Raw genomic sequence first — 18,702 nt, forward strand, 5'->3', positions numbered from 1 at the left:
AAATACAGAAAAAATTTAGCTGGTTGTGGTGGTGGTCACCTGTAATCCCAGCTACTCAGGAGGCTGAGGCAGGAGAATCGCTTGAACCCGGGAGGTGGAGGTTGCAGTGAGCCGAGATCGCGCTATTGCACTCCAGCCTGGGTGACAGAGCGAGATTCCGTCTCAAAGAAAAAAAAAAGTGGTTTCCAAAAAATGTAAAATTAGGTGCGCGGCTGGCATTATTTTTCCACTGGGTAGAGCTGATCGCCCGTGGGGGCAGAGACTCTGCGACCTGGAGTCTCCCAGGCCGGGGGCGACGGGATGCGGCAGAGAGAAGTTTCCGGATGTATTGTGCGGTCATGAATCATGTCAAGGAATTGCCACTGCCCCCGTTGAATGGAGAGACGCTGCCTCAGGAGCTGAGTAGCAGAGCCCGGACTCGAACACCGGTCTGCCCCCGAACTGAAACTCCCATTTTCAGTACCGTCTGCCTGAAACCTTCCAAGAGCCCTTGAGGGGGCGAGAGCGGGATTCGAACCCCTCGTGGGCGAAAGCGGGATCCGAACCCGGCTGGACTCCCGAGGTCCCAGCGCGCCGCGTGACCGCCACTCCGAACGTTCGCAACGTTCACAACGGACTCCAGGGCCGCTGGACCTCAAGGGTCAGGAGCCACTCAGAAAAGCTCCAGACTACGCTCACCTGTTGACAGACGCTGAGGGCGCAACCCTCCTCCTCTTTTTTCACACTCGCCAGCACCGCGGCGGCGCTCGACTTCCGCTTCTCTCCAGCGAATCCCCAGCTGAGCCTCCTTCTGCTCCCGGCACCATTACCAATCCAGCCAATCAACTCTCAGAAAGCCCTCTTTATCTCCGCCCCACTCCCTCCTGCCAATCACTGAGGGTGCGAGCACCGCCCTTCCCGCCTTCTTTAGCGAGCGCCGCGCGCCACCGCTCGGCGGTTGGCGGCGCTGCGCGGTGCGGGATGCAGCTCCCGGAAAAGCGAGGCGAGGGGCGGGCCACGCCGGTGCGGGAACCCTCAGGATTGGGCAGAAGGAGTCCGGCGCTCTGACTCCGTCCACTCCCGCCGTTGACATCCGAGTCGGAGACGCTGGGGATTGGTTCCCAGCGGACACGCTAAGAAGCCTGGAGGTGGTTTCGCCCTCCTCACACGCCGCGGAGAGGGAGCTCCGCTGATTGGTCCGGGGAGTCTGGGCGCGCGCCGACCGGCGCTCCAGGATTGGCTGAGGGGGTGCGCGCGCCGCCAGGGAGCGTTGGCGGTGATTGGCCAGAGGGCGGAGGCCGGCTATTTGAAGGCGGTCCGCGGTTTAGGTGCGCACTTCAGTCCGCGGAGAGAAGAGGCGGGAGTGGATCTGGTCTGCCGTACCCCACTGACGCCCCCCACTCACCGGACCCAGGCGCGGCCTCCGCCACAGCCACAGCCCCTGCCCCTGCCCCTGCTGCGGCGCGGCGAGGCGAGGCGAGGCGAGGCGATGGCCAAGGTGTCGGTGCTGAACGTGGCGGTCCTGGAGAACCCGAGCCCTTTCCACAGCCCCTTCCGGTTCGAGATCAGCTTCGAGTGCAGTGAAGCCCTGGCGGACGGTGAGGCTGGGCCCGTGCGGGGACCCCCACCCCCGGGCCGACCCCGGCCTCCCCTTGGAGAAGCGCTCCCATGGCCAACTTGATCTCCCCCATGAAACCCCTCGTCCCCCTTCCGCCAATCCCGATCTCCGGGTGGAGACCCCCCGCCATCAGCCAACTCGGACCTCCCCGCGACCTCCTCTCCCACTGCCCGCCTTGACCTCCCGGGTGGAGACCCCCAGCTAGCTAACTCGGACCTCCCCGTGACCTCTTCCCCCACTGCCCGCCCCGACCTCCCCATAAAGATTAACCCCAGTCAAGCCCCACTTCCCGCGTGGGAAACCTCATCCATCTTTTTAATCTGGAGGTCTTCCTAGGTACCCGTTTTCATGGAGAGATCTTCTTGGCCTCCATTTCTTAACCCACGGAGATCTTCAGCCACCGTGATTTCCCTATGGCAAGACCCGCGCTTTAGCCACCCACCCATTTTTGCCCACTTATTCCCTCTTTAGTGATATACTCACACCTCCCATTTTCCCTCTGGAGACCCCGAATGTCCAGCTCCTTCCCATTTTCCCCGGGGGAAATCCCAGCCATCTGCTATTTTCCCTATGGAGACTTCTCACCCAAGCTCCCTTCCCTCCTCACCGTGAAGACCCTCCCCACCAGTAACCGTTTTTCGCTGTGAAAACCCCTCAACCCCTTTTCAGGACCGCCCTCGCCCCCATCTTCCCATTTGTCTCCCACCAATCCCCTCCCCAACCTGCCAATATTTCAACAACCCCACCCGCACCAGTTGCTGTTGCTTTTCTGCCATTGCACATACCCTGGAACCTGGTTCCTCCTTTGTTGGGGCCCAACCCCTGCTATGCTTGAGCTCCCCCTGGGAAAGGATGCTACCGTCTTTGAGGGGAACTTGGTCTTCCCAGCTCCCCTTCCCCACCCTCTTCTGTGGACTTGGATAAACACACTGAGATCTGAGGGCTGGCATAGCCAGGCAGGTATTAGCTGCTTCTTCAGGTTTGCCCACCCGTTTCCAATTGAGTTACTGCAGCAGTTCTTCCCTCGCTTTTTCTTTCTTCTTCTTCTTCTTTTTTTTTTTTTTGAGACAGACTCTTGCTCTGTTGCCCAGGCTGAAATGCAGTGGCACGATCTCGGCTCACTGCAACCTCCACCTCCCGGGTTCAAGCAATTCTCCTGCCTCAGCCTCCCGAGTAGCTGGGACTACTGGCACCTGTCACCATGCCCGGTTAATTTTAGTATTTTTAGTTGGAGGCAGGGTTTCACCACATTAGCCAGGCTGGTCTCGAAGTCCTGATCTCAAGTGATCCAACCGCCTTGGTCTCCCAAAGTGCTGGGATTACAGGCGTGAGCCACCGCGCCCGGTCTTTTTTTTTTTTTTCTTTTTTTTTTTAATATAGCTGGATAATCAGTGCCAAGCTTCCATTGCTTTTGATGGTCTGACCTAGTCTGGAGGGTGGGTGGGTTGGGCTGAGCTGTGACAGGCTCCAGCTTCAAACAGTCAGCTGGAGCCCAGAGGTCACAGCCTCCTGTACATCTTTTCCAAGGTGCTTCTGCAGATGTACTTGTTAATCTGTGTGACTTAAAGGTGGACATGGCTCTCATCTCACAGATGAGACGACAGGAGCCACAAAGCGCAAAAGACCTTTCAAGTCAAGGCCTGTACAAATCCAAAATCTAAGGTCACCCAGGGAGCCTTGGCACCACTAAAATGCAAGTCCTGCTTTCAGGAAGAAGTACTCTATTAGGCCATTTTTCTACTTGGTGGTTAAAAGAGAAAAGGCAGCAGCCGAGGAGATAGCGATCTGGGGGCCTGTGAAGCCAGGATGTGCTAACTAGTGCCTTTCGGGGGCAGGTGGGTGTTTGGCCCTCAAAGCTGGTCACCTGGACTAGCTTGGGGCTGATAGAGTGATATGTGGATGTGCTTCGGGTAGGCCAGTGGGTCTCTCTCTCCCCGGTCTGTGTTACTCCTTTTTAAATTAAGCAGTCTACTTGTGGCTAACTATAGAATAAGCCGAGTTAAATCCTTTCTGGAACCGGGCAGCGTGTAAATAAATAAATAAAGTGTAGAATGACACTGTGGAATAAGATTTAATTTAAAAGCCAGGAGGAAATGGAAGGAAGTAATAGGTTGAGGGATTCCCAGCTCCCAGGCGGCAGGAGATCAGGTTTCAATCAGCCTGTTTGTGTTCCTTGCATTTAAAAATGGTTGTGTGGTCATTATCTGGTACTTCTCCTAGGAAGCCCCTGCCCTATGACTTTACTTATTTATAGAATTAGAGGCAGAAAGGCTAAATTCAACCTGCTGGTCCTTTTTTTGTTTTTTTGGAGACGAAGTCTCACTCTCGTCCCCCAGGCTGGAGTGCAGTGGCGCAACCTCCGCCTCCCAGGTTCAAGCAATTCTCCTGCCTCAGCCTCCCGAGTAGCTGGGATTACAGGTGCCTGCTATGATGCCCAGCTAATTTTTGTGTTTTTAGTAGAGATGCGGTTTCACCATGTTAACCAGGCTGGTCTCGAACTCCTGACCTCAGGTGATCTGCCCGCCTCAGCCCCCCAAAATGCTGGGATTACAGGTATGAGCCACCGTGCCCAGCCTCTGCTGGTCATCTTTTAATAGAAATAGAGTGATTTATCCAGGGTCACCCAGCCAGTTTGTAGAAATATTGGCACTGAAGTTTTGAATCTAAGTTCTTTATCTTTGCTCCGATCCAGGGAAAGAAAGGAAGAAGGATTCCCTGTTTCAGAGGTGGAGCATAGATAGGAATGACCATACAATTTATTGCCTAATCAGGATACTCAAAACACAGTGAAGGGGAATGCTATTATTATTATTATTATTTTATTTTATTTATTTTTTGAAATGGAATTTCACTCTGTCACCCAGGCTAGAGTACAGTGGCGCGATCTCAGCTCACTGCAATCTCCACCTCTTGAGTTCAAGCGATTCTGTGGTCTCAGTCTCCCAAGTAGCTGGGATTACAAGCTTGAGCCACCATGCCCGGCTAATTTTTGTATTTTTAGTAGAGATGAGGTTTCACCATGTTGGCCAGGTTGATCTCAAACCTGACCGAAAGTGATCTGCCCGCCTCAGCCTCCCAAAGTGCTGGGATTACACTTTGAATCACAAGCACGCGGCCAGGGAATGCTATTGTTAATTGCACCCGGATGATAAAGCTTTTTCTTCAAGAAACTCAAGTGAGAAATCCTGGCTCTTCCAGTCCTAGGGCTCTCTGTGACTGATCTGCCAGCTTGCTTTCTGCCTCTTTCTGGCCTCCTCTCCATGAAAAAGAGAATCTGCCTCACTCTCAGCAGTGTCAACTGAAAATCTTGACAAAACCCCCAATCCAGCTGTGCGAGGTGGCTCATTCCTGTAATCCCAGCACTTTGGGAGGCTAAGGAAGAAGGCTCTCTTGAGCCCAGGAGTTTTAGGCCAGCCTGGGTAACATAGCAAAACCTTGTCTCTACAGAAACATCAAAAAATTAATGGGACTTGGTTGCATGTGCCTGTGGTCCCAGCTACTCAGGAGGCTGAAATGGGAGGATTGTATGAGCCCAGGAGGTCAAGGCTGCAGTAAGCCGTAAGCCATGGTTGCACCACTGTACTCCAGCCTGGGTGAGAGAGCAAGACCCCATCTCAAAAAAAAAAAAAAAACCACCCTAACTCCTAAGCCCCAGTTGAGTGACTCCTATTTCTCAAGGGCCCCAAGCCCCCTTTGCACTTTTATCTTCCACATCTGGAAATAGATGCTTCCATGTTTAGCTGAGAAATTCAACAGACACTGGTTGAGTAAGTCATAGAAGCCAGATGTTCTGACCCAGAACTAACGAAGCTGTTATGGCAGCAGGACTGATCTTTGATTATGAACAAAGGCAAAAAAAAAAAAAAAAAAAAAGCAGGCTGGGCACGGTGGCTCACACCTATAATCCCAGCATTCTGGGAGACCAAGGCAGGTGGATCACCTGAGGTCAGAAGTTCAAGACCAGCCCAGCCAACATAGTGAAACCCCATCTCTACTAAAAATACAAAAGTTAGCCAGGCTTGGTGGCGGGCGCCTATAATCTCAGCTACTCGGGAGGCTGAGGCAGAAGAATTGCTTGAACCTGGGAGGCAGAGGTTACAGTGAGCTGAGGTTGTGCCACTGCACTCCAGCCTGGGTGACAGAGCGAGACTCTGTCTCAAAAAACAACAACAGGCCAGGCACAGTGGCTCACGCCTGTAATCCCAGCATTTTGGGAGATCAAGGCAGGCGGATCATCTGAGGTCAGGAGTTTGAGCCCAGCCTGGCCAATGTGGTGAAAACCTGCCTCTACTAAAAATACAAAAGTTACCTGGGAAGGGTGGTAGGCGCCTGTAATCCCAGCTACTTAGGAGGCTGAGGCAGGAGAACCGCTTGAACCCGGGAGGTGGGAATTGCAGTGAGCCCAGATTGCGCCATTGCACTCCAGCCTGGGTGACAGAGTAAGACTGTCTCAAACAACAACAAAAACAAAAAAGCAGGAAGCAGACTCTTTAGCTAGTTCAGCTACAGTAATCATGTACATGTCTTTAGTCTTATCATTTATATATGTATGTACACACACACACATACATACACACACACAGTGGAGGTATGTCTTGTACAGGGACTAGCTTGTGAAGTTAGCGCAGAGAGGTAACATGGAACACAGTTGAGTTGCCTTGACATTGCTCAGAAGGTTAGATACACACCTCATGTGTACAGCTGTGTCCTGTACACAGTAGCTATGAGTTCGTGCTGTGTTGGTGATTTGTGTCCCATGTATAATTCTAAAGAAAGATTATATTCAGAAATGCAATCATACACATATGTCGCTACTTACAACACTCCAGCCCGATTTTTTTTCTTTTTTTTAAAAGAGATAGGGTGTTGGCCGGGCACAGTGGCTCATGCCTGTAATCCCAGCACTTTGGGAGGCTGAGGCAGGCGGATCACGAGCTCAAGAGATCGAGACCATCCCAGCTAACACAGTGAAACCCCGTCTCTACTAAAAATACAAAAAAATTAGCCAGGTGTGGTGGCGGGCTCCTGTAGTCCCAGCTATGCGGGAGGCTGAGGCAGGAGAATGGTGTGCACCCGGGAGGCGGAGGTTGCAGTGAGCCGAGATCGAGCCACTGCACTCCAGCTTGGGCGACAGAGCGAGCCTCCATCTCAAAAAAAAAAAAAAAGAGAGATAGGGTGTCACTATGTTGTCCAGACTGGACTTGAACTCCTGGGCTTAAGCAATCCTCCCACCTCAGCTTCCTAAGTAGCTGGAACCACAGGTGCACCTCACCATGCCTGGCCATTTCAGCAAATGTAAGATGATTCTTGGCCAGGCATGGTGGCTCACGCCTGTAATCCCAGCACATTGGGAGGCCAAGGCAGGTGGATCACCTGAAGTCAGGAGTTCAAGACCAGCCTGGCTAACATGGTGAAACCCCGTCTGTACTAAAAATACAAAAATTAGAATTACAGGTGCGCACCACCACACCCAGCTAATTTTTTATATTTTTAGTAGAGATGGAGTCTCACTGTGTTGCCCAGGCTGGAGTACAGTGGCGTGATCTCAGCTCACTGCAACCTCTGCCTCCCAGGTTCAAGCAATTCTCCTGCCTCAGCCTCCTGAGTAGCTGGGACTACAGGCGCGTGCCGCCACGCCTGGCTAATTTTTTGTATTTTTTGTATCACTGTGTTGCCCAGGCTGGGCTCGAACTTCTGAGCTCAAGCAATCCACCCGCCTCAGCCTCCCAAAGCGCTAAGATTACAGGCGTGATCCACCACGCCTGGCCCTATAACTTTTTTCTTCCTTTCTTTCCTTCCTTCTTTGCACAGAGTTCCTCTGTTGCCCAGGCTGGAGTGCAGTGGCATGATCTGCCTCCTGCAACCCTCCTCGGCCTCCCTGGGTTCAGGCAGTTCTTATGCCTCAACTCCTGAGTAGGGCTGGGACCATGCACCACCACCATGCCCAGCCACTTTTATATTTTTAGTGGAGATGGCTCACCCATGTTGCCCATGCTGGTCTCGGAACCCCGGAGCTCAGCAAACGCCTGCCTCTCGGCCTCCCAGTGTTAGGATTACAGGCGTGAGCCACCGTGCCCAACCAGCTTCTATCACTCTTTTTTTTTTTTTTTTTTTGAGACGGAGTCTGCCTGTCACCCAGGCTGGAGTGCAGTGGCTTGATCTCGGCTCACTGCAAGCTCCGGCCCCTGGCTTACGCCATTCTCCTTGTCTCAGCCTGAGTAGCTGGGACCAGCTCACCACTGGCCTCGCTAGTTTTTGTATTTTAATAGAGACGGGTTTCACCAGAGTTAGCTAGAGATGGTCTCGATCTTCCCTGACCTCGTGATCCGCCTGCCTCGGCCTCCCAGCAAGCGGATTTTCATAGCTGTTTCTCAATGCCCGCCTCATCACTCTGCATTTCTTACAACCTCAGTTAATTCTCCAGTTTCCTTTTTCTCTGACCCTGGTTGAAAGCCATTTCAGCCCATGTGCCTGACAGTCACCACAGTACATCTTTTTTCTTTTTTTTTTTCCTCAGAGGGGTCTCTGTCACCCAGTTCAGTGCGGCGGGTTCGACTGGTGGAGCCACTGTAGCCTTGAACTCCTTAGGTCTGCTGATCCTCCAACCTCAGCCTCCAACGAGCACCACTGGCGCGCCACCACACCCAGCTAATTTTGTTGATTTTAGTATTTACCGTCTCTATGTTGCAGAGGTTCATTTCTTTTCTTTTTCCTTTTTTGTTGTTGTCTTTTTTTTGAGATGGAGTCTGGTTTGTCACCCAGGCTGGAGTGCAGTGGCGGCGGTTCTGCCTTCACTGCAAACTCCAATTCCAGGTTCACGCCATTCTCCTGCCTCAGCCTCTGAGAAGTTGACTACAGGCGCCACCTCGCCTGGCTAGTTTTTTGTACTTTTAGTAGAGACATCGTCTCCGCTTTCATGTTGGCTTTCAGGCTGGTCTTGAACTCCTGACCTCAAGTGATCCACCCACCTCAGCCTCCCAAAGTGCTGGGATTACAGGTGTGAGCCACCGAGCCTGGTTGCAGGGGCCCTTTTCCTTCAGTGAGTTTCCACATGCTCTTTGTTTAGGTTTTGCCAATTAATATTGACCTTAGCTGGACAACAACATGTGCTCGTGGATACACTTTAGTCTTTTTCATCTACTTTCCCAGGACATGAATTAAATGCACCCATACAGCACTCTATCGGCTATGAGAGGAAAGAGCTGAAGGAAATATACCAGAATGATAACAACTGCTTTAGAAAGGAGAGAGCAGGGCTGGCTTGCTTTTCTGTCTTCCCCCAAAACTTGATTCTAATTGTGTCACTACTTGTAACAAAAATAAATCAACAGGCTGGGCATGATGGCTCAGACAAATTCCCATACTTTGGGAGGCCAAGGCGGGAGGATTGCTTGAGACCAGGCTGGGCAACCAAGCAAGACCTCATCTCTAAAAACAATTGAAAAATTATGGCCGGGCGTGGTGGCTCAAACCTGTAATCCCAGCACTTTGGGAGGCCGAGATGGGCGGATCACGAGGTCAGGAGATCGAGACCATCCTGGCTAACCCAGTGAAACCCCGTCTCTACTAAGAAATACAAAAAATAGCCGGGCGAGGTGGCGGGCGCCTGTAGTCCCAGCTACTCAGGAGGCTGAGGCAGGAGAATGGCGTGAACCCGGGAGGCGGAGCTTGCAGTGAGCTGCGATCGTGCCACTGTGCTCCAGCCTGGGCGACAGAGCGAGACTCCGTCTCAAAAAAAAAAAAAAAAGAAAAATTACCTGGGTGTGTGGCACAAGCCTGTGTTTCCAGCTACTTGGGAGGCTAAGGCAGGAGAATCACTTGAGCGCAGGAATTTGTGGCTATAGTGAGCTATGATTGCGCCACTGCACTGCAGCCTGGGTGACAGACCAGGACCCCATCTCTAGGGGAAAAAAGTCAACTTCCTCCCTGCAAATAATAAGAGGCTAGTTCGACGAAACACCCATGAGTTCAGTGGTCACCCATATCCTACAGACCTGCTGTAGGGTTCCTGAGTGAAACCACAAAGGGACGGGCAGCCAGTGCATCAAAGAAGGGCTTGGGACTCAGGTGACAAGCTTCTGTATTCCAAAGTTGGATGCTTCCAAAGTTGGATGCTTTTGTGGGACACTGGACCAAGGAATAGGGAGCTTCTGAGAGAGTTTGCTTCCTGTGAAAATCACAACTTGTGAAATTTCCCCCAGCTGCTAGAGCTGAAGGGTTGTGTAATTTCTAAAGAGCCGAAAATAAGTTTCGAGCCTCTTGCCAAGCCTCCCTGTACCAGCATGACCTTGCCCCTGATACACTTGGACCTCCTGCAAGAGGCCATGGTCTCCGGAATTCCCTGTGATTCACAGCTGACAGCCAGGCGCTCCATAAGCACTTGCCTTTCATCTCGATGGAGCATACTCAGGGGATGGGGCCCTCCTGCTGGATGGGGTGCAAGAGTTAGGGTTTGAGGCTGGGCGTGGTGGCTCACACCTGTAATCTCAGCACTTTGGGAGGCTGAGGTGGCTGGATCACCTGAGGTCAGGAGTTCGAGACCAACCTGGCCAACATGGTGAAACCCCATCTCTACTAAAAACACAAAAAATTAGCCAGCTGTGGTGGCTGGTGCCTGTAATCCCAGCTACTCAGGAGGCTGAGGCAGGAGAATCACTTGGAATCTGGGAGGCAGAGGTTGCAGTGAGCTGAGATCGTGCCACTGCACTCCAGCCTGGGCAACAAGAGTGAAACTCCGTCTCAAAAAAAAAAAGTGTTCGGAGGATCACCCCGGGATGCCGCATTTGCTGACTGAGTCGCCCAAATGTCTCTAAGTAGGCATGACTTAGTGCCAGATCTGGAAGACCAGTGTGGCTGGCTCCCTGAGCAGCCTCACCTTCCCCCTCCTGCGGGCTGGCTATCCTGCCAGATTGGAATCTGCCGCCCTGCCCCAGTTGTCGAGGGATCTACTTCGTTGAGTGGCACCAGTCCCTGTGTGTGAAAGAGGATGCTGCTTCCTATCCCAGCACCCAGTGGGCAGGGCCCTGAAATGACCCAACCCCCTGCCATTCCTTTCTCAGCACGTCTGTGTCATGTGGCTCTTAATTCAGCCTCTGCCATACAGTTCACGCTCAGGCCTTGAGAGGCCCAGGTTTCCCCAGAGGTACAGTCAAGGTCATCTGTCATAGCTAGGCTTACAAAACAGAATTCCCTAATGGAGGTAGAGCTTCGTGCCCACCTCAGCATTCAGGACTGCACTGCCTGGCGCTAAGTGTCTGATGGATGGAATAAGAATCTTCTAATATAGCCGGGCGCGGTGGCTGAAGCCTGTAATCCCAGCACTTTGGGAGGCCGAGACGGGCGGATCACGAGGTCAGGAGATCGAGACCATCCTGGCTGACACGGTGAAACCCCGTCTCTACTAAAAAATACAAAAACTTAGCCGGGCGAGGTGGCGGGCGCCTGTAGTCCCAGCTACTCGGGAGGCTGAGGCAGGAGAATGGCGTAAACCCGGGAGGCGGAGCTTGCAGTGAGCTGAGATCCGGCCACTGCACTCCAGCCTGGGCGACAGAGCGAGACTCCGTCTCAAAAAAAAAAAAAAAAAAAGAATCTTCTAATATATTAAGGTTCTGTTTAAAATTACCACAAGGCTGGGCACAGCAGCCCACACCTGTATTCCCAACATGGTGGGAGTCCGAGGCAGGAGGATCGCTTGAGCCCAGGAGGTTGAGGCTGCAGTGAGCCATGAACATACCACTGCACTCCAGCCTGGGCAACAGAGGGAGACTGCCTTGAAAAATAGTAAAAATAAAATACAAGATGTGGCTGGGCGCAGTGGCTCACACCTGTAATCCCACCACTTTGGAAGGCTGAGGCAGGCAGATCACTTGAAGTCAGGAGTTGGATACCAGCTTGGCCAACATGGTGAAACCCCATCTCTACTAAAAATACAAAAAAAAGCCGGGTACAGTGGCTCACACTTGTCATCCCAGCATTTTGGGAGGCCAAGGCAGGTGGATCACCTGAGGTCAGGAGTTCTAAACCAGCCTGACCAACATGGTGAAACCCTGTCTCTCACTAAAAATACAAAAATTAGCCAGGCATGGTGGCAGGCGCCTGTAATCACAGCTACTCGGGAGGCTGAGACAGGAGAATCACTTGAACCTGGGAGGCAGAGATTGCAGTGAGCTGAGATCACACCATTGCACTGCAGCCTGGGTGACAAGAGTGAAACTCCATCTCAAAAAAGAAAAAAAAAAATTAGCTAGGTGTGGCAGTGGGCACCTCTAATCCCAGCCACTCGGGAGGCCGAGGTACAAGAATCACTTGAATCTGGGAGGCGGAGGTTGCAGTGAGTCGAGATCGCATCACTGTACTCTAGCCTGGATGACAGAATGAGACTCCATCTCAAAAAAGAAAAATGAATACAAGAGCCTTTCCCTGCCTTGTTGCTGTTGAGCTATTTCAATTCATTAACCCTCCTATGTCTTTGCAGACCTGGAGTGGAAGATCATTTATGTTGGCTCGGCTGAGAGTGAGGAGTTTGATCAGATCCTAGACTCGGTGCTGGTGGGCCCTGTACCAGCAGGGAGACACATGTTTGTCTTTCAGGTAAGAAAGATGAGGCCTTAGGCCTTTAGCTCTTGACTCCTAGAAACATCCTCTTTTACCTGAAATCCCACAGAGTGCTTCAGGAATCAAAAGTTCAAGTTCAGCTGGGCACAGAGGCTCACGCCTATAGACCCAGCTACTCCAGGGGCTGAGGTGAGAGGATTGCTTGAGCCCAGGAGTCCGAGCCTGCAGTGAACTATGATTGAGCCACTGCACTCCAGCCTAGACAACACAGTGAGACCCTGTCTCTAAAAAAAGGAAAAAACAAGTATTAAAAAAACAGAGGCCGGGTACAGTGGCTCACACCTGTAATCCCAGCACTTTGGGAGGCCAAGGTGGCAGGACTGCTTGAGGCCAGGAGTGTGAGAGCAGCCTGGGCAATATAGTGAGACCCCAGCTCTACAAAAAACTTAAAAATCAGCAGAGCATAGTGGTGTACGCCTGTAGTCTCGGCCACTTGGGAGGCTGAAATGGGAGGCTCACTTGAACCTGGGAGGTGGAAGCTACAGTGAGCCAAGACCACACCGTTGCACTCCAGCCTGGGTAATACAGCGAGACTCTGTCTCAAAAAAAAAAAAAAAAAGAAAAAAAGAAAAGAGTTGAGACCCTGTCTCAATCAATCAATTAAAAAAAATTTTAAAGTTCAGGTTCAAATCCTAGTTCTACTGTCAGGAACTATCTGACCTCTCAGAGACTCTCAGGCCCTCCCTTCCCCCACCTCTGTGTCAAAGCTGCCACTGATTTACAGTCAATTCTCGTTATTCACAAGAGTTATGTTCTATAAAGTTGCCGCGAACACTGATTTAGTGAGTACTGAACCATTGCCCCAGGGTAAATACAAGGTTAGATTGTTGGAAGTCACGTTTTCGTCAGCCAGTCAATACGTAAACTTGTATGTGTGTTGCTGTTGAAAGACACCAGGCCGGGTATGGTGGCACACACCTATAATCCCAGCACTTTGAGAGGCTGAGGTGGGTGGATCGCCTGAGGTCAGGGGTTCGAGAACAGCCTGGCCAACATGGTGAAACCGTATCTATACTAAAAATACAGAAATTAGCCAGGTGTGGTGGCGCTCACCTGTAACCCCAGCTACTCAGGAGGCTGTGGTGGGAGAATCGCTTGAACCCGGGAGGTGGAGATTGCAGTGAGCTGAGATCACACCGGTACACTCCAGCCTGTGTGATATAGCGAGAGACTTATCTCAAAAAAAAAGAAAAAAAAGACACCTTATTTAATATATACTGTGGTTCATTTATGTTGAATTCACAGCCAATAGCACTATAACTCTCCTGAATGAAGCTTCTCTAATATGCATTTTTTCCATAAGGCCTTTCTTGCACCCTACACTGCACTTCAGCACTACCTTTGGGTGCCATCATAGACAGCAAACTCACCAACAAAAAGCACAAAACATGGAAAAAAGGTAGCACTAAGTAGGCTGAGGAAAGGATGCTCATTCACAGTAAGAACTGAGACCAAAAGACAGAGCGTTGCCTTGTTTGACCTCAGGTAGGAACAGGCGTGGTAGGTAACTCTAGCTTTTCCCTGTTCTGTGCATGTCTGCAAGTGACCGTGAAAGCACCGCAGGTATTCATCTTGGGGTTACAAATAAATGTAGCAGGTAGGTGAACTTGCACATATGGACCCCATGAATAATGAATGAGGATAGACCGTAACTCCCAAGTGGATCTCATGCAGCACCCTGCCTGAGTTGTCAAATGTAGATTCTGGCCGGGTGTGGTGGCTTCCAGCACTTTGGGAGGCAGAGGCAGGAGGATTGCTTAAGGCCAGGAGTTCCAGACCAGCCTGGCCACATAGCGAGACCCCCATCTCTAGAAAAAATAAAAACAAGTAGCTGGGTGTAGGCTGGGCGCGGTGGCTCACGCCTGTAATCCCAGCACTTGGGGTGGCCGAGGTGGGCGGATCATGAAGTCAGGAGATGGAGACCATCCTGGCTAACACGGTGAAACACCGTCTGTACTAAAAAATACAAAATAATTAGCCGGGTGTGGTGGCAGGTGCCTGTAGTCCCAGCTACTTGGGAGGCTGAGGCAGGAGAATGGCGTAAACCCTGGAGGCAGAGCTTGCAGTGAGCCGAGATCACGCCACTGCACTCCAGACTGGGAGAGAGAGCAAGACTCCGTAACAACAACAAAAAAAAGGCTGGGGGCTCATGCCTGTGATCCCAACACTTTGGGAGTCCAAGATGGGTGGATCACTTGAGGTCAGGAGTTCAAGACCAGCCTGACCAATATGGCGAAACCCCAACTCTACTAAAACTACAAAAATTAGCCAGGCGTGGTGGTAGGCGCCTGTAATCTCAACTACTCAGGAGGCTGAGGCAGCAGAATCGCTTGAACCTGTGAGGTGGAGGTTGCAGTGAGCTGAGATCCCACCATTGCACTTCAGCCTGGGCAACAGAGCAAAACTCCATGTAAAAAAAAAAAATACCAACAACAAAAAAAAGTCAGCCGGGTGTGGTGGTGTGCGTCTGTAGTCCCAGCTACCTGGGACACTGAGGCAGAATTGCTTGAACCCGAGAGGCAGAGGTTGAAAAAAAGAAAACTGAGGGCAGAGAGCATACTTTTTGCTCAGTAAATACATGTTGCTTGGGAATGTTTCTACTAATGACATAGAGGTATGGCTGTGGCACTGCTAAGGCCTAGGATGTGTCTCCCCTAGGCTGATGCCCCCAACCCATCCCTCATCCCAGAGACTGATGCCGTGGGTGTGACCGTAGTCCTCATCACCTGTACCTACCACGGACAGGAGTTCATCCGAGTAGGCTACTATGTCAACAACGAGTACCTCAACCCCGAGCTGCGTGAGAACCCACCCATGAAGCCAGATTTCTCCCAGGTGGGTCCTGTTTCCACTTCCTGCTTCCCACAAGGCCATTCTTTATACTTGGTGGGGAGTTCAGCCATTCAAATTGGGAGTCAAGGTTACTTCTTAAGGTTTTCAAGTAATGTTCAGTTCTTACAGTACTGATTTAGAATAGGAGAAAAAGGCCTTTGTTTCTCAAAGGCATGTCTTAGAGAATTAAGATTAGATAGGCCTGCCTGGGCAACATAACGAGACCCTGTCCCTACCCCCTCCCCACCTCAGAAAATGAGCCAGACATGGGTGGAGTACTCTACTCTGGATGCTGAGGTGGGAGGATCACTTGAGCCCAGGAGTTTGAGGCTGCAGTGAGCTCAGATCATGCCACTGCATTCTAGCCTGGCTAACAGAGACTGTCCCTTAAAAAAAAAGATAGGTCCTGGGCCAGGTGCAGTGGCTCACACTTTGTAATCCCAGCACTTTAGGAGACCGAGGCTGTCGGATCACCTGAAGTCAGGAGTTCGAGACCAGCCTGGCCAACATGAAAGCCCGTCTCTACTAAAAATAAGAAAATGAGCCAGGCATGGTGCCATGCACCTGTAGTTCCAGCTACATAGGAGGCTGAGGCAGGAGAATCGCTTGAACCCGGAAGGTGGAGGTTGCAGTGAGACAAGATCACACCATTGCACTCCAGCCTGGGCAAAAAAAGCAAAACTCCGTCTCAAAAAACAAAAAGATAGGTCCTAGCCCTAAATCATGGTGCACAGGTGTTTTCTGGAGTTCCATATGTGGGTTGCTCTTGCTGGGCTTCAGATGGGTGATTGGGGGTGTCCTGGCTCTATGGGAGCAAGGAGAGGGCATGTCAACAAGGGTTGACGTTCCTCTTTCTGCCCCAGCTCCAGCGGAACATCTTGGCCTCGAACCCCCGGGTGACCCGCTTCCACATCAACTGGGACAACAACACGGACAGGCTGGAGGCCATAGAGACCCAGGACCCCTCCCTGGGCTGCAGCCTCCCACTCAACTGCACTCCTATCAAGGGCCTGGGCCTCCCTGGCTGCATCCCTGGCCTCCTCCCTGAGAACTCCATGGACTGCATCTAACTGCAGGAACCCAGTGTCCCAGCACACCAGGAGGGGCAACCAGGCCTCCCAGCAAGTCCTGCAGGGCCCATCTAGAGGACTTTGGGGGCCGTCAGCTGCATCCAGGTCTGTCAAACTCAGCCCCTAGGAAAGAACAGGCCTCCGGACTCCTCTAGTCCTGGCCAGAAGGATGATCTCGCTTCTCCTGTACAGGCCTATAAGAAGCAGGTACTTCAGTTCTAAATTCTTTCTGACTTGTGTTCTTTTCGTCTTCATAAATTCTACCTAAGGCCATTGTGCCACTGTGCACCCCTGAGTACCACTGACCCAAAGCTTTCCGACAGACCTCCCTGGCCTGCCTAGAGGCTTTCTTGGTCAGTGCCCGTCAAGGCTCTGGTCCTGCTGAGCCAAAGGTTCTGTCATTCCTTTCTCTTCCCGTACACTGAGCAGATCCACTCCAGCTTTCTGGTGTCACAGGCAGGAATCTTGGTTAGTAGGTAGACTTAGATCCCATTTCTGTCCTGCTCCCAGGAAGATTCTTAGGTCCTCTTCAATCCAGCAGCCCCTGGAAAACTCTGCTCCCAGAGGTGTGATCAGCAGGATGCTGAGGAACCATGTTGCCTTTCCTGTCAATCACAGCCACCTTCCTGTTATCTCCTAAATGGATCTGGCTTTTTCTGGTTGGAAGATGGTGTCAGAGGGCCTGCCTGCGCAGTCTGTCTCTGGGTCGGGGTCAGGGACCCTCTGCTTCTGGCAGCCTTAATCTTCTCTCTGCTAGGACCAGGGTGATTTCAAGCCAGGGAAGCAACTGGGACCCTGAAAACCGTCCCTCCCCAGCCTGCTCTCCCTCTCTGTGCCCTGGTCCCCTTGCTGCCATGTGGATGCTGTTGTGATTGCTGTTTGTATATTATTAAAATGTTTTTATATTAAAAATGTTTGGTTGGTCTGAAAATTAAAAGCACTTCGTTTAGAATGATTGTTTGTGCTTTTGTCTTGTGTGGACTGAAGCAACTTTGTCCACTCTCCCCCAGAAGTGGTCTCTTGACCTGTCCAGTGGGTGGGCTGTCCCATATCTTCTTCCCAGCTTCCTACTCCAGTTTTTTTTTTTTTGAGACGGAGTCTTGCTCGGTAGCCCGGGCTGGAGTGCAGTGGCCGGATCTCAGCTCACTGCAAGCTCCGCCTCCCGGGTTTACGCCATTCTCCTGCCTCAGCCTCCCAAGTAGCTGGGACTACAGGCGCCCGCCACCTCGCCCGGCTAGTTTTTTGTATTTTTAGTAGAGACGGGGTTTCACGGTGTTAGCCAGGATGGTCTCGATCTCCTGACCTCATGATCCGCCCGTCTCGGCCTCCCAAAGTGCTGGGATTACAGGCTTGAGCCACCCCGCCCGGCCCCCTACTCCAGTTTTAATTGGTTCTACAGTATTCCAGACTGAGGTTCCAGAAGAGGTTTTTGTCAAAATTTAAGCAAACCAGCTGTCCTGCAGATAAGATTATAATCAGTGATTTTTCAGACTGCCCTTGACCCACAGGAAGAAATTAACATCGTGATCCCAACACACAAACAGCAATGCTTTTATTAAATTTTACTAAACCTTAACCATGTAACCATCCAGAGGCCGAGTGGTCAGCCATTTTCGCATAATTCACAGAAAGGCTTTGACTCTCCCTCCCTGGAACCATGGTTGATCTGGGAACATGGGTGCAGACAGCAGCTGGAGAGGGCGTAGGCTGTTCAAGTCTAAGCAGCAGATCGGCTTGCAGTTGAGCCCAGCTAGCCCTTCCGTGTCGGGGTGACCTGACTTCTCCCCTCCCCTGACCCTCTCTTAAGTGCTTCTCAATCAGGAGCAGTTCGGCCCCGCAGAGCACATTCACCAATGTCAGGAGACAGCGGTTGCCACAGCCAGCAGGAAAAGAGGAGGGGCTACTGGCATCCAGTGGGTACAGGCGGGGGATGTTGCTCAACACCCAGTGGTGCGCAAGACACCCCCCAGCAGAGAATGATCCAGCCCCACCGTCAGTAATGTCGCAGTTGGGAAACCCCGACTGTCCTCGGCTAAGTGTGTACTGAAAGAGGATCCCGAAGGAAGGGGCAGGTTCCCTTTGCATTGCCGACAGGAAATACAGACGGGGAATAGGAGCAGGGAATCTGCCTGGCTGTACCCCAGATTCCTCATCTGTGCAATGGGAGTGATGATGGTAGCACCTACGCGATGGGAGTGTGGTGCGAAGGAGCGTTAAGTGGGTGCCAGCTCTTACTACTGGCAGGAGCCCAGGGCTAGGACCCAGCAAAGGGGTGGACATTGAGCGCCCCTTCCCAGCCACTCCTTGCGCCGGGCCCGGCATCCTCCTGACTGCGGCTGGGAAAACCCAGGAGGCCCCGCGGCCTGGCCCCCAAGCAGGCCTGGCCACGGCTGCCCAGCGCCAGGCCTTATGAATGACGCCGGCGGCGGCCGGGCGACCTCTGACCCGCGCGCCGGTCGCGCCCCTCCCCCGCTGGCAGGTGGTCAGCGGCTGCGCCGGGCAGGCCGCGGCGCCAACCCCGGCTGGCCGACAGCCGCTGCCGCACTGAGCGGGGGCGGGGGACTGCGGCGCGCGCTGGGCCGGCCGGGC

The 18,702-nt window shown here is 52.2% G+C and overlaps 1 protein-coding gene across 1 annotated transcript; it reads left to right on the forward strand.

Annotated features, from left to right (window-relative positions):
- The first annotated feature begins 494 nt into the window (after positions 1-494).
- Positions 495-17,065, forward strand: ASF1B (anti-silencing function 1B histone chaperone). Its single transcript, XM_003915037.5, has 4 exons — positions 495-1,577; positions 12,072-12,187; positions 14,870-15,046; positions 15,907-17,065. Exons 1-4 carry the CDS (start codon positions 1,469-1,471, stop codon positions 16,111-16,113), a joined length of 609 nt encoding a protein of 202 aa, XP_003915086.1. The 5' UTR covers positions 495-1,468; the 3' UTR covers positions 16,114-17,065.
- The last annotated feature ends 1,637 nt before the right edge of the window (positions 17,066-18,702 follow it).

The sequence above is a fragment of the Papio anubis genome, chromosome 20 (assembly GCF_008728515.1).
Source record: "Papio anubis isolate 15944 chromosome 20, Panubis1.0, whole genome shotgun sequence".
NCBI classification, from domain to species: domain Eukaryota; kingdom Metazoa; phylum Chordata; class Mammalia; order Primates; family Cercopithecidae; genus Papio; species Papio anubis.

What these genes read in the sequence shown, in the direction of transcription:
- ASF1B (XM_003915037.5), top strand. Translation starts at nt 1,469, where the DNA reads ATGGCCAAGGTGTCGGTGCTGAACGTGGCGGTCCTGGAGAACCCGAGC. An exon ending in CAGTGAAGCCCTGGCGGACG is followed by an intron (nt 1,578 to 12,071) that starts GTGAGGCTGGGC and finishes ATGTCTTTGCAG; the next exon opens with ACCTGGAGTGGAAGATCATT. An exon ending in TGAAGCCAGATTTCTCCCAG is followed by an intron (nt 15,047 to 15,906) that starts GTGGGTCCTGTT and finishes TTTCTGCCCCAG; the next exon opens with CTCCAGCGGAACATCTTGGC.